The sequence below is a fragment of the Haemaphysalis longicornis genome, unplaced genomic scaffold (assembly GCF_048455015.1).
Source record: "Haemaphysalis longicornis isolate Haplotype H1 unplaced genomic scaffold, Haemaphysalis longicornis Haplotype H1 scaffold_174, whole genome shotgun sequence".
In the NCBI taxonomy this organism is placed as follows: Eukaryota; Metazoa; Arthropoda; class Arachnida; order Ixodida; family Ixodidae; genus Haemaphysalis; species Haemaphysalis longicornis.
The window spans coordinates 382-14,324 of record NW_027526279.1 but is presented as its reverse complement, the minus strand read 5'-3'; the positions used below and the strand labels follow the sequence as shown (position 1 = coordinate 14,324).

Sequence of the window (13,943 nt, the reverse complement as noted above, 5' to 3'; positions counted from 1 at the left end):
GGAGATGGGCACGCGCAGCCTGGCCGCTGACGTGGCACATACCCACGTGGGGGATTGGCCAAGAATCGGGCGTGAGAAGGGCTAATGCACCCGCTTAAAGGAGCACTGACACGAAATTTCAAAGCTGAGATCCGCTCTAGCAATCAAGTACAACGACAACACAAATAGGTGTCTGTGAATAAATGCATCTTTCTTTCTTTGTAGTTGTGTGTGTGTGTGTGTGATCTCTCTTTCGCGAACATTACCGAACCGCGCAAATTCAACTCGTGCATTCGCACTTTCAGATTCTTCCCCTCGGGGAAATGCGGGGAATTTTTTTTTAGTAACTAAGCAAGTAGAATGACATCAGTACTGGTGAAAAGAGCAAGATGAGATGTAGCGAACAATGGCGAAACATTATGTAGCGAAACATTAAAAATGGTTCAGAAGCTCTAAAAATCGAAAAAAACATGCTAACTTTATAGTTACTTCCTGCAACTCTTATCACAACAGCTATCGAGCTCAAAAAGCTGTCAACTTTCAAAGCCACTGGAGCAGCAGCTGAAACTGATAATGTTATATCGCCTCTTCTCTAGCATGTGTCAGAAACCACTCTTGAACTGTGATGACCCTTACCTCGACATGTGAATTACAATCGGGTCAATTTTAAAGCAAATTTTCCCCCATTAACCCACCATTAATAGAAGAAAAAAGAGTTACCAAGTGACCAACTACTCTTCTGCACTTGGTCTGCAGTGCCAGGGATATCACTTCACACAACCAGCTCACTCAAAACACCCACAAATTACGCATTTGTAACATTTCTCACCGTTTAGAAAGCGTCTCGAACAAAGCCGATTACAGAATACCATCTTCAAATCCCCGAGACCATATCTTTACAAGACCCAACTCAGGTTGCCTTTAGTGAGAGCAACAATAAATCAAAGGCAGCCTCACGCGATAAGCACTAATGCTGCCAGAGCCCTTTCCAAGTATCCCCCAATAAAAGAGCACTCTGCTGTGATACCATATTTATTCGATTATACGGCAGTCACGATGTATATACACACACACACACACTCACTCACTCACTCACTCACTACGCAGAGAGAGAGAGAGAGAGAGAGAGAGAGAGACTGAGCTTCGAATATAAGGTGTGGTATGACTTTAAGATCTACGAATTTTGGAGAAAAACTTCTTGCCTTATATTCGAATAAATACTGTACGTGGGGCACTCGCACAACCCTCTCCTCACCTGGACTGACCACGAGATGGCACCGCGCACGAACCCATCGGGCACGAACCTGGGCCGTGGCCTCTCCTTCTTGCGCACTCCGAAACTCAGGAGCGCTGCAGCAACAGGAACGCAAAGGGCAATTTCAGCATTGCAGTGATAGCACACAGCATGCCCAAGTGGACCACCTCACGACCTAATCGCATTCTAACGTGTACACATCATTTTCCATTTAGAACAACCAACAAACATCGATCTTGATAGGGCTGAGCTGGTTTTTGTCACCAAAGTCATACCCATCTTCACGCAACACTTGCTGAGGCTGACAAACAACATTATGAAAATCATAAAAGCGTTATGCAAATACAGTACAACCTCGTTACAAGACACCCTCAAAAGACCTGGGACTCTTGTGACCAAAAATCCTAAAAACATTGCAGAGTCAAACGTGACCACTTCTTATGAATCAGTATCAAAGCGTATTCAGACAGGTTGACAAGGAAATTCACACTATGGCTTACAAAAGTCATTCATAGTAGTTTTAGGGACTGCAGATTATATCAGCTTCCTGATCCTAAACCTTTGACGGTAAACTGCCGACACTTTCTGTCGTACAATATCCTCGTCGTCATTCTCCTTTTGGTTCATCCTCTAGGGCACCATTTACTTGCACGAGGATCACATGATCTGTAGGCTTCTCAAACACACAAGGTCCACATCTGCAGACACACACTCCTCAAAAGTTTCTGGAACCTCTGCGGTCTCTTGGATGCAGGCCCACGCTTCATCTTCAGGGCAGTTTTCCACAAGGTCCTTCATATAAGGCCCCCCCCTTTCATCGCATCTCTTCTAAATAGTGAAGAATTTAGGGACCCAAAAAAGTTGCCCTTAGTAACAGAGTCTCTTGTAACCAAGGTCTCTTGCATGCAATGTTGCTAACATGGTGAGCATACGAAAACCTACCAAACCATTTTCAAATGTCTCTTGTAACCAAGTGCGTCTAGTAACAGCCTCTCTTGTATTGAGGATCTACTTTAACACACAACACTGCCTACTACTTCAAAGCCGTCTTTCTGCTAGCGAACTAAGAATTGTTGATGAACTACAGTGTAGACCATTTATAACGTAACCGCTTATAGTGCGGGACCGGATATAACGCGGGTTTTTGTGACCACCGGTTTGCCTCCCATAGAACTCAATGCATAAGCATACCGCTTAAGATGCGGTCGGCCGAAGCGCAATACCGTTTATAGTGCGGTTTTTCGGCGGGTCTGCTGATCGACAAGCGCAGCTGAGGCATCGTTTTAGGGTAGCAAAAGAAAAAAGAACGAATGAAATCGGCCGTCTGATGCAGCGTGCACCCCTTGCCCTCTTCTAACGTAGACACCCAAAGAAAAAAAAATAGGCACCCTTTAGTTCGTGCGTACCTGATAACCACTTGATGCATCTCGGAAGATAGCGACAGTCTCCCCATCCGCGCGCGCGGCAAGTTGATTTTATTAATCGTGAACCGCATGGCCCATTTTCGCGCACGAATCATGCACATCGGCGTTGCGCGTTTTTTTTTTTTTTTTTTTCGTGCTCGTGTCGACGATTCCGCGCTCGCGGTGGCTTCTTCGCGTGGCAGTGGGAGGAGCCTGACGACTCGAACCAATGGGGAGACGCGTACCTAATGGCGGGAGATTCGAAGCGCTCCGAGCCGGCTAGCCGCGCCAGAGATGTTTAGGTGGTTTAGGCTTACCACCGCGGTATTTTTTGATGGGCGCTTTCACAAGCAGTGTGGATGGTAGTTTATATTCCACTTTTCGCCCACATTATTAGCTCTTTTCTTGCATGAGCATCTTCGCTTGCGCCCCGTGCGGCATTTCAGCGAGCGGTTAGAAGCGGTCGCTGGAACTTACTGGAACTTCCTGCACCGCTTCACGGCCAGTGCCGACGCCATGTTGCCGCCTTTTACCGCGCTGCCCACACCACGCCAGTTGTATCCGCGCTGGCGTGCACTGCACGTTTTCGCAATACCAAATCTACCACGCGGTTCACGCTTTAGAACGTTGTTGCAGATAAGCCACCACTCTTTCCCTTCCCGAACATTCGAGCCGCACGAAGCTGAAGATTTCCACCACCAGTACGTTGCGCTGATAAGCAGCCACCTTCGGCATCGTGAACACGAGGTGGGGTAAAAAAAAAAAAAAAACCCGCTGGCGTTCTTATCACGCCTTGCGGCATCTGTTCATAGATGCTAAACACGCAGCCATGGTCTTTCAAAACAAACACAACGGAAGTTAAAGCCGCGCTCGCCGTTTGTGAGACTGCGCTTTTGCCCTGCAGCAGCGGCTGATGTTAAAAACAATACGAAATATAGACCGTTCCATCGTTTTTAAGTGCTGTGCGTTTGAGTGATGATAAATATAGGTTGACTTGAGAGATAGGTGGCGATGTTGTGGAATTCGCGCGTGTTTTGGTTATAGTGCGGTACCGCTTATAGTGCGGATTTTTGCGGCTCCCGCGACATACGTTATAAGCGGTCTACACTGTATTATAATTGCATATCAGTGTGTTGTAGTTTGTAGGCACGATTGATGCTTATATGCTGTTTGGCATAGCGATCCGTGTTGTCTGTGCGCTGTTTTGACTAATATGTTATGTTTTCCTGGTATACCGCTCTGTTGGGTACATGGTTTCTTAATACGTTTAGGTTGCTTTTACCGACCAGTGTTCATGAACAGCGCCACGTTAGAACGTATTAACATGGCTAAACAAACAGATGTAAAAAGAAAGAAAAACAGTTCTACACGTACATAATGTTTTTTGGAATACGCTGCAGGAATCACGAATACCTGTTATCGTAATTATCCGAAACAGCTAAAACAACTAAAATATAAAACTTGCGCCTAAGAGGGGTTCATGTTTCCATACGAGTCTTACCCACAACCTGAACATAGTGAAAAAAGCAGCCACGATTTTTGCGAATGAGTCGGTTTTTCAATTCCAATTTTCGCTTTGTCAACTAACAAAGAACCTATTTTCGGGCTGCCACTAAACAGCAGAAATCAAACTCCCCAACACGACCAATGTGTCTTGCAGAGAATCGTCCCCGTTCTTTCCAACGTGAATGAGGCAAATTAAAAGAGAATACATATCAGTGGTGCACCCTTGCGTAAAGTGTAAAGCATAAAACTTTCTTCCAGTCGGTCAGCACGTGGATTATATTCGCTGTGCAATTCCCCTAAATTCAACTTTTATCTTGATGCTTTGCACCAAACTTCAAGACGACGACGAAAGTGGTTGACTTGTTGTAGCAGAGGCAGCACATGCCTTTTTTGCACAAACACAGCAGACACACAGATGTGTCATAGGGAAGGAGCACTCACAAAACTTGGGCCCAGAGTCGAGCGTGGTGCCCGTCGAGTAGTTGGCCGCGAGATCCTTGAGGTACTCTTGGCGCGTCCGCTGCGCCATCGTGGCAAATTTCTCCGATCGGTGGGCGGCGTTCTCCGCATTGATCACTGCAGAGGTGCGTGCATGGGTTCGTGAGATATACTTTCAACCACTCTCGAAGAGCACTCTCAAATAATATATAGGTTCTTATATGTTCTTAAAAGTAGGTTCATAAAGACCAAGGTTGCGCCAACCAAGTTTGTGAAGCTTCACTGCCTCAGTCTACACACCAAATAGATCAGAGTACAGAAAACTGAACCAGCTTTGGAAAATCACTGAAAAATCAAGAGGAGCTGGCTACGTTTATTCGCTTGACCTCCACTCGTGACTGCCTTTCTCGCAACAAAGGAGGAGTAAACTGCCAATACTGAAATCGGCGTCAAAGAGGATATCGAACATCAAATTTTTCAACTCGCTAGTTGGGAGAATTGAATATTTGACCAATCCTAACACTTACACACACATCTACACAGAGTCAATACTGATATGCCACTTTAATATGTTAGCAATAAGTTTAAAAAACAAAGAAAGTGTAACTAATCTGCAGAAAGTTAACTGACATCCTAGGAAAAATAAAGAGCCTTGTAAAAAAAAAAAGCAACAAAAAATAAACAACCCAGACGACGGTGTTCAAACTCCCGTTCCCTTTGAACTAGAGCTCCTGCCCAACATCAAGGTAATCACACAAAGTAATTACGCAAAGTAACCATACAAGGTAATTAATTATACAAGGTAATCACACCTTGGGTAGAAGGGTCAAATATCCAACTGACAGTGCATCAACACGCTCTCTCATGGGCAGTGCCCCATTTCAGACTTTTTTTTTCTCGCCAACCAACCAAAATTCACACCGAGTTCGCACGTTTCCTATTCGGGATTGCAACCACACAGGCCACCAGAGCAAAACGCAAGAGGCCCAGGGACTCAGAGGCGGGATGTGCTTGCCTTTGGCAAGGATGAAGTCGGTGAATTTCTTGGACTTGGCGAATGTGGCTCCCTCCGGGATGGGCGGCCCGAACACGGGGACCTCCTTTGATCGGCTCACAGCAACGCTGGGGGTAAGAGGGGGTGAAAAAGGCAGAGAGCGGCGGCTAAGGGATTGCGCACTCAGGAGCAGAGCTAAGAGCAATCAACCGTGTGAAAGCAATTGCAGGGAAACAGACGGTACAACAACACTGCAAAAAAAAATCTCCAAGGACACCCAAGTTCTTTTTACGAGTTGCGAATAGAAAAGATTTAAAGGATGAGCCGACGAATTTTTCTGCTCCCTATCACAAATGAAGTTAAAGCACCTTGAACTCAAACGGCTTTCCAGAAAAGCCACAGAATGTTTAAAAGCGGAATTTTTACATCTACCAGCTTTATGTATTCTGTGAAAATGAATTCCGGCAACCTTGACCGCGACCTCCGCAGCAACATATGTTTGACTGTACGCAAAATGAAAAGAGGTGTTTAACAACTTGCCCCGAGCTAAAACAATAATAAAGTAAAGTCTTTCCTATTTCTTTATGGGGCTTTTGAATCGCCCATTGAAGCCAGAATGATGCTGTTTGTAAACACACGGTAGTGTCATGTTTAGACACTACACGGCGCCACCTTTAAGACCTCAGAAAGTTTAGTGCCAAATTAAAATTATTTCTACCAAATTGTTTAGAGTAAGTCCCTTGTAGTTACCCCAGTACCGTACTTACCCGATTCTAACGCGCACTTTTTTTTCCGGAAAAATAGGTCGAAAAATGGCCTGCGCGTTAGAATCGGATACGAAACCGAAACTGCCGAAACAGTAGAAATTTCGTCCCACCCATCGCCATTGCCATTTCAAGATGGTGCCAAAGCTTTTAGCAACAATTTTTCGGACGCAGGAAGCATAGGAGCCTAGGCTTTTCTATCGGCGTTCACACAAATCGTCAAATTGTTCCACTTGCGCGCTTGATAACAGCAATTGCAGCAGCGACTCTCTCGCGTTCGAAACGAGCGATCGGCTGAAGCGTGCGCCTCTGGAGAAGCTCGCGGGATGGGCGTGCGAGGCGTGGGCCACGAGCCCATCGACAATGGTTGACCGTTCGTTCAGAAGTGTGGCATCGCGAACGCACTTGACGGCACCGAGGACGAGATGACGTGGTCAGCGGAGAGCGACGAGGAGTGAGATGAGTGAGATTGCTTCGGGAAATAAATCGCCCGTTTCTCTCGCATTCGTTTTTCTTGCTAACAAAGTTCCATGCGTGTTACAATCAGAGGTGCAAGTTTTTTCGTTTTTTTCTTTTTGCCAGGAAAATCGGGTGCGCGTTATAATCGGGGGCACGTTAGAATCAGGTAATTACGGTATACAAAACAGCGGCTTTGATATCAGCTAGAGCACATGCAATCCACAAAAAGTGGTTCACTGTCCTTTTAGTGTCCAATTCAATGCCACTGAGTACTCCTTTCAACTTTTGTGCTTTGAGTAATGTTTTGGGGTTTTGTGTGGTGTGGACAGCCACATTTCGCCACAGCCCAGGTTACAGCTGTTGACGATATAGGCGCTTGAGAACCCACAGTGGAACACTAAGCACTCCTGCGATATGGCATACACTGCAGCCAATGGCGCTCCCTAGCAATGCAGTTCTTTTCTAGGGTTCTATTGATTCAAAGCAAGTGCCATGAAATGATCCACAGACGTGAGAGTTTTAGGACCCATTAGGCTGCTGCGAATGCCAGACGATCTGCCTTATTCATTGCTCAATGAGCCATTTAACGCTCCCGCATTAACAAAAAAGAAAAGAAAAGGCCAAAGACCGGTGGCTGCAAAGCAACATGAACTTACACAGCACAAAAACTCGGCATTGTGAAGGGCAAAAGCTAACAGAGTGGTTCCAACCAAAACACTGGGGCTCTTTGACCAATAGTCTTGGACTCGCTGCAGATAGTCCAGTGCTAGTTCCGAGGGCAAAAATGTATGCGAAAAATGAACACTTCGCTGCACCCTGGACAGCACACGGCAAGACCAGAGGTGGAATTATGAGTTGTTTCCATTTCTTTCTAGATGAACTTGTGAGTTTGCTGAACAACGATACGAACACAAACCAATGGCCCTGCCTTGCTTGTGATGTGTCAGATCCGGTTGCCTGCTTGAACCCGCTCATGGTTCACCCGAAAGGGACACTTTGAAACGGACATGAAACGGACAAAAAAATTGGGCCCATCTCCCCGCGAGGGGGACTCGAGTAAATGCTTCGCATAGGGGGTGGGTGTATTGCGTTAACGTTTACTGTTTGGGGTGTTGGTGGTAGTGAATGCGTTGTATCAGCAGCTTCTTGACGTAGTTTAAATGAGTCAAGGATATAAGGCGCGTTCGTAGCCTCCCATTCTGTGTCGGCTTTGTGGCGCAGTGGGTAGAGCACCATGTACATTGCGTTCTGCCTGCAGGGTCGAGGGATCGAAACCAAGCGCCGGATAGTATTTTTTTTTTTATATAGTGTAGGGGGAGGGGTGCGGACTACGACGGTGCGGACTACGACGGACGTCAACGCGGGTGACATCGTGAGTTACTGAAATGCTCTGCATTTAAAATGAGAATCCCGACCCTCCAACACCACGGATGCTTTTTTCCTCCACACCAAGTTATTACCACCTTGCCTGGAGGTTCTCGACAACTTCTTAGCCGCCAGCACAACTTTCCATGTTAGGTCTGTAGTACAATCACACCCCTACGTATAAAACACTGAACGAGCATGACAAAAAACGGTGGTGTGCCGCTTCTGCTTCGGTTGACTGTGGCTCTGGACACTAGTCCCTAGTGAAGTCGCCAGGTGGCACTAAATGCGTGTTACTTCTCATGACTGGATAAGCACCGCATTTGCTCGATTGTAACGTGCCCCTGATTGTAACACGCAGGTAAGTTTACTCATGAAAATCTGAAAAACATTTAATCTCAAGAATAAATTAAAAAGAAATTGCAACAGCTGGATAAAGCATGCCCAATGGAAGTACGCCAAAATTTGCTCGTGCGTCGTTGACGGATCGTCTTGGATTGGATTGAGTTGGATTTTGTGAGGAGTTTGTGTAGACGGCGATGCTGCTCGACGCTTTGAAGCCGATTTCAGGTTTGCACTTGATCATAGCGCCGACACAAATTTGACGGCTACGTTTAGCGAAAAAGCGTGCGCGTTAGAATCGTGCAAATACGGTACTTGGCACGTTACTACAAATCCTCAAGCCAAAGCCAACCCCCGACTTTTGCACCCTGCTTTTTGAAAGAAAGAGTCGGCTGAGAATTGAGTAAATAGATGCGAGTAAAAGAAAACGCCCTCATGACAAGCCTGAAAGGTAACGTATTAAGTGCAGAGCACTTTAGGGGCTCGCCTTGTCGTCGCAGCTCGCTTGCTGGACCCAAGTACAGCCACACGGTGTTCCGTTGTCGTGGTGTAACCGAGAGGTTTAAAAAACCAAGCGGTTTATAGTCATAAGCGTTCCAAACTCCTGAACCGCTGGCGCTTGTCATACACCTCCCCATTGTTTAGCGCTAAGAAAATTGCGGGTACATTTGAGGCGAAATATACGTAATTAACCGGCAGCGCCCGCATTCATTTAGATGCGCTCGTTGGGTTGGTTTTTGCGATAGAAAGCAAAAAAAAGCGGGAGTGCGATGCCGGCACGTGTGGGAAGAAAAGCAAGCAAAAAGAACAGAACTCCCGCTCGCGCAGTTTCAGGCAGGGGGCACGCGAGCACTGCGAAGGCGGGAAATTTGAATTGCATTGAGTGGTATAGCAGTGAGCGAAGAACGGCGCTACAGCCCATCATGGCGAATCACTGCTCTGCACTTCCGACAGCTTTCACATTAAGTGGAACGGCCTTTATTATTCATTTTCACTTGGTTAACCAGGAGTGGCACAACTAAACCGTTTAGAAAGAGACGAACCGAGAGAGGGGGATCGCAGCCTGACCTGTAGCGGGTCTTGGACGTGCAGGGCTCGATGGCACGGACGATGATGAAGACGTGCTGGAAGTGGGAGCGGATGTTCTTGGGGGTAAAGGGCAGCGCCCGGGGCTCTTGGAACACTAGGGTGACGATGTCGTTGCCGATGTGCCGCTTGCGCAGAAGCTGCAGAGGAACCAAACGAAATCGGTAAACGCTGTGCCCTAAAACGGCCAGCAAAGCTGCGCGGTGCAGCTGACTCAATTACGAGATTGACCCGAGTAAGCGCTTCTCTGCACAACCCCTGTCCACTGTTCTGTCAGTCGCTCGCATCATTGTTGCACTGCGGCACGATGCAACTGATGTTGCAAATGAACATTCCGGCAGAATACAATGCGCTGCCGCGGCAATATCACTGGTGACATACCTTCCGGTCGCGACATCTTGTCTCCCATCACGGGCTAACTGGAGCGAAATTTCACACTGGCCATGGCCATCTTTGTTTTGAACATCCAGGTTTTTGATAACAAAGTTCAAACAAAAGTTTCGATGAAGAGGGAGGAGGGGCGTCACTTTGCCAGACTTTTTCTGAGACCGTCTCAACAACTGCACTAGCTTGTATGTCTCCACTGCTGTTATGTGTTGTCGAAATAAAGAAACAAAGAACGAAAGACAGTGGGACAAGGCTGGTAGCCCCGTGAAGTGCCTCGTTAATCAGGCACACGTGCTTAAACTAACTTCGTAACAGACAACGTTGCACTGGTCAGCGGACCACGCAAACAGCCACGAAGCGAAAGTGACATTCCGGTCAGCCAAGTGGACGCAGAACTACCGTATTTATTCGAATCTAAGCCGATACTTTTTTTGAAATACTGATATATCACACTCCAGGGTCGGCTTGGATTCGAAGATTTTGAAATACGTGCCAATTTCCAAGTGAAGTGGCGCGCAGCTAGCGCCAAGGGAGCTAGGGAAGTGGCGCGCAGCTAGCACCACCCAGAAAAGAAAGTATTGTAGCCATTACTAGACGAGCCAGTAGCCACTTAAGGGCCATAGGCCGCCATTTTGAATTGTGCGGACAGTGGCCTGCGTGCGGTGTGGCCGTTGGTTTTGACAGCGCAAAAAGAAGCGGTGCCATTATAGTGCCGCTTTTAAAAGAAAAGTTGTTTTAGCCGCGGAGTTGTCGTCGAACGTTCAAGCCGGGCGGGACTTCGGCGTGGATGAAAAAAATGTCCGTGGGTGGAGGACGCAACGGGAGAGGATATTTGCGTGCGCCGCAACGAGGTTGGCAATCACCGGACCACGAGAATGCTGTCACCATGAAATGGAGATGGCATTGGCTGACTTCATTCAGACGCGGCGAGCAGCTGCCCTTCCAGTAACGACGGAAGTGCTCCAGGCAAAAGCAAGGGAGCTTTTAAGGGAACGAGGCTTATCGCGGGCACACTTCAAAGCCAGTCGGGGCTGGCTACAGAAATTCATGAAGCACTTCGGCTTTAGCCTCAGTCGTCGAACCTCAATCGTCCAGAAGTTGCCCGGTGATTTTGAAGAGAAACTGATTGAGTTCCAGCACCGCATCTTCATGTTCAATAAACGTGTTTTCTTTTTGTGAATGCTGACCTCGCCTTTTTGTTCGGCCTACATTCGAGGTAAGTTTTTTTTTTTTTTCGCGCCTTCGGACTTTCGGGGGTCGGCTTAGAATCGGGGCCGGCCTAGATTCGAATAAATACGGTAGTTGAGCTCCATTCAACACATTTCTTCCTAGAGCAGCCACACGCACTCCGAGAGATTGAACGCATGCTTTCACACAAGCAGCCAGTCGGTTAGGCAAGTCGACTGACAACTGCACCGTCTCTTCCACCAAGCCATCTTTTTGGTCACACTACAAGTAAAAAGGGTTTTCAAGAGGTCGAAACTACTACTGCAGTTTGTGCGTAATTATGTAAGCCAGCCCCCTCCAGCATGCTCGACTCAATGCCCCATCTGTCGACAAGCAACAAGAAGGGAATCAGAACAGAGGTCTCCAACTGGCTACTCCACAGAAAGGGGAAAATGCAAGTTGGGGATTTTAATTAAGCACAGAAGCTAGACAGTTGGGCCACAAGGCACATCATGGTGGGAGGCCACAGAAGCTCGGTGTAGAAGCAATGATCAAGTTCACACTCGCTGTGCTTTGTGGGAATCGTGGAGAACCGCGACCTGCGATCCCGAGCCAGCGCACGCTTCGGGAGAGACGCTTGTGCGCTGAAACCGGTCCGGCGCTCCGCTGGTTCGTCGGCGTCCCCCGAGAGATGGCGCCACCGATGTGTGCGGGGATAGGCGCGCGGGCGCGGGCGGCGCGAGCGTGCGCGCACGGGAGTTGGGAGAGTCTCGTCGGAGAGCCGGTTGGGGCGAGATCGGCGGAACGCGGTGGTGATGGATACATGCATCTCAGGTGGGAGCTTTGTTTGTCACGCGCCGTGAGTGCCTGCCTCCCGTTCGCGGTCACGACCCGGACGGCGTGATTCGTGAACGCCGTCAAGCCTTGTGCTCGCATGCTTTGGGATTCCCCAAATAAACGGCTGTGCTTCAGCACTACTGTCTACTGTGTTCTCATATCGGCGAACCTCGCTGGGCTGCCGTAGGCATGGGAACCCGCATGGTTGACACGCCGGGAGCTAGCGTGGGGGCCTACCCCAGAGTGCTAGCAAGGCCCCCGAGGAACCTCACACGTATCCCACAGCTTACAGGAATGAAAGCCTTGTTTTAGGCAACAAATTTTTCTTACAAACTTTACGATCTCATTGTCCAATCGAGCCACCATCAAAACGTGACTGCTCCTACTGGAACCTAAAGTTGCTGGAACATCTTTTCACCAATTCCCAAGCCTTTGCATCTGTATGAGCAACACGATCACATAGTGCTGGGTGAATCATACGATAGGTAGGGAATAAAGCTCTCCTTTGGTGGGGAGTGCAGTCAAGATAACACTTCACAGGATGGACACACATGCAGACATTGAATCTTCAACAAGTCCCTAATCCTTACAAATGAACCGAACGTATACATGCTCAATAAAACAAGAGGAGAAGAGGGTATTTTTGTTGTTGTGATTAATGGGGGAAAAAACGAGAGAGAGAGAGAGAGAGAGAGAGAGAGAGAGAGAGAGAGAGAGAGAGAGAGAGAGAGAGAGAGAGAGAGAGAGAGAGAGAGAGATTTAAGAACCGACATGCCTGACATCTCAACAGCTCATAAAACTTGTGGAGGAGGCCATATGCAATAGCTGTGGCCATGAATCCTGCTTCACAACGATTGTGAATTTTGCTTCGCAAACAGCGAGCTCTGGATACCATCCCCATAACTGACGCAACCAAAGAGTGTCATTTTCAGCCTCTGCGCTAAAAACATCTGCAAATGCATGGAGAAAAGTACGTCTTGCATGAAAAGTGTAACGGTACTGACAAAGATAAAAGTGAGGGTGGGCTGCTGCTAGATAGCTTTGGCTTTATACTTTATTCTAACAAACATGTCAATCTTGCAGGCTATTTCCCATGGAAAAAAAAAAAAAACGAATAAGGGCACACTTTAAAATCCACTAAATGCACCAATTTGCCCTTGCACATCATGAGGCGTTTCCACTAAGCTGCCTCGAAATTGGCTACATTGGCTGCTTTCACTAATTTGCCCACAAATTTGCCTCAAAACTCTACTGAAGCCAAGCTGAGCCAAGCCAATCCGGGGGTCATACCTGCTGCTTGTTGCTGGGTGTGTATGGAAGCATAGTGGAGACGTGGAACATGATCTCGCAGTCCTCGTACGTTGAGTACACCGAGTAGAGGCCCGTGGTGTCCGCTGGAATCACATAGGAGGACGACAAGAGAGAAGGCACTTTTACGGACCACAGAGACACCCTTCACACCTGCAAGGCTACCAGTGTGGTCAACACGGTGCTCAGGTAAGGCATCAACCCCAATTAGACACGACGCTAAGAAAAAAAATGGGAAGGGGGGGGGGGGGGGGGCACAAAAACTAACAAAAAAGTACAGATGTCAACACACTTGTGCATAAAACAGCCTTTCAAGAGTTTTTCATACTTTTGGTCGTCCACTGTCACGGGCAACATTAATAATGAGAACAACCCCAACACTACTGTGAGGTCTGCGCCAACTGTCATCCGTGCCATGAAACACTTGTTTGAAGTGGTTGTGTCAGCCCAGTTCTTGAAGTGGCACTTGTTTTAAACACGTGCATCACAGCACAGTGCACAATGAACGGATACTGCCAATGCTCACTTATCGGAGAGAGACTCTTGGAGTCATACCCGGCACCTCGAAATAAAATTCAGGCGTGAGCTCAAACAGCCTGTGGATGGGAAAACGGTGGGTGTAGAGAGAGAATGAGAGCAAAGGCGGACAACAG

At 47.7% G+C, this 13,943-nt stretch overlaps 1 protein-coding gene across 1 annotated transcript in view; it reads right to left on the bottom strand.

Moving 5' to 3' along the window:
- LOC144166519 (signal-induced proliferation-associated 1-like protein 2) overlaps positions 1 to 13,376 on the bottom strand; it is a gene marked incomplete at its 5' end in the record, with an annotated part of 80,702 nt that extends 67,326 nt beyond the window's left edge. The window contains 5 exon segments of the mRNA XM_077696028.1: positions 1,235 to 1,329; positions 4,585 to 4,719; positions 5,597 to 5,703; positions 9,574 to 9,731; positions 13,273 to 13,376. Coding sequence (XP_077552154.1) covers positions 1,235 to 1,329; positions 4,585 to 4,719; positions 5,597 to 5,703; positions 9,574 to 9,731; positions 13,273 to 13,376 — 599 coding nt within the window.
- Between the last annotated feature and the right edge of the window lie 567 nt (positions 13,377 to 13,943).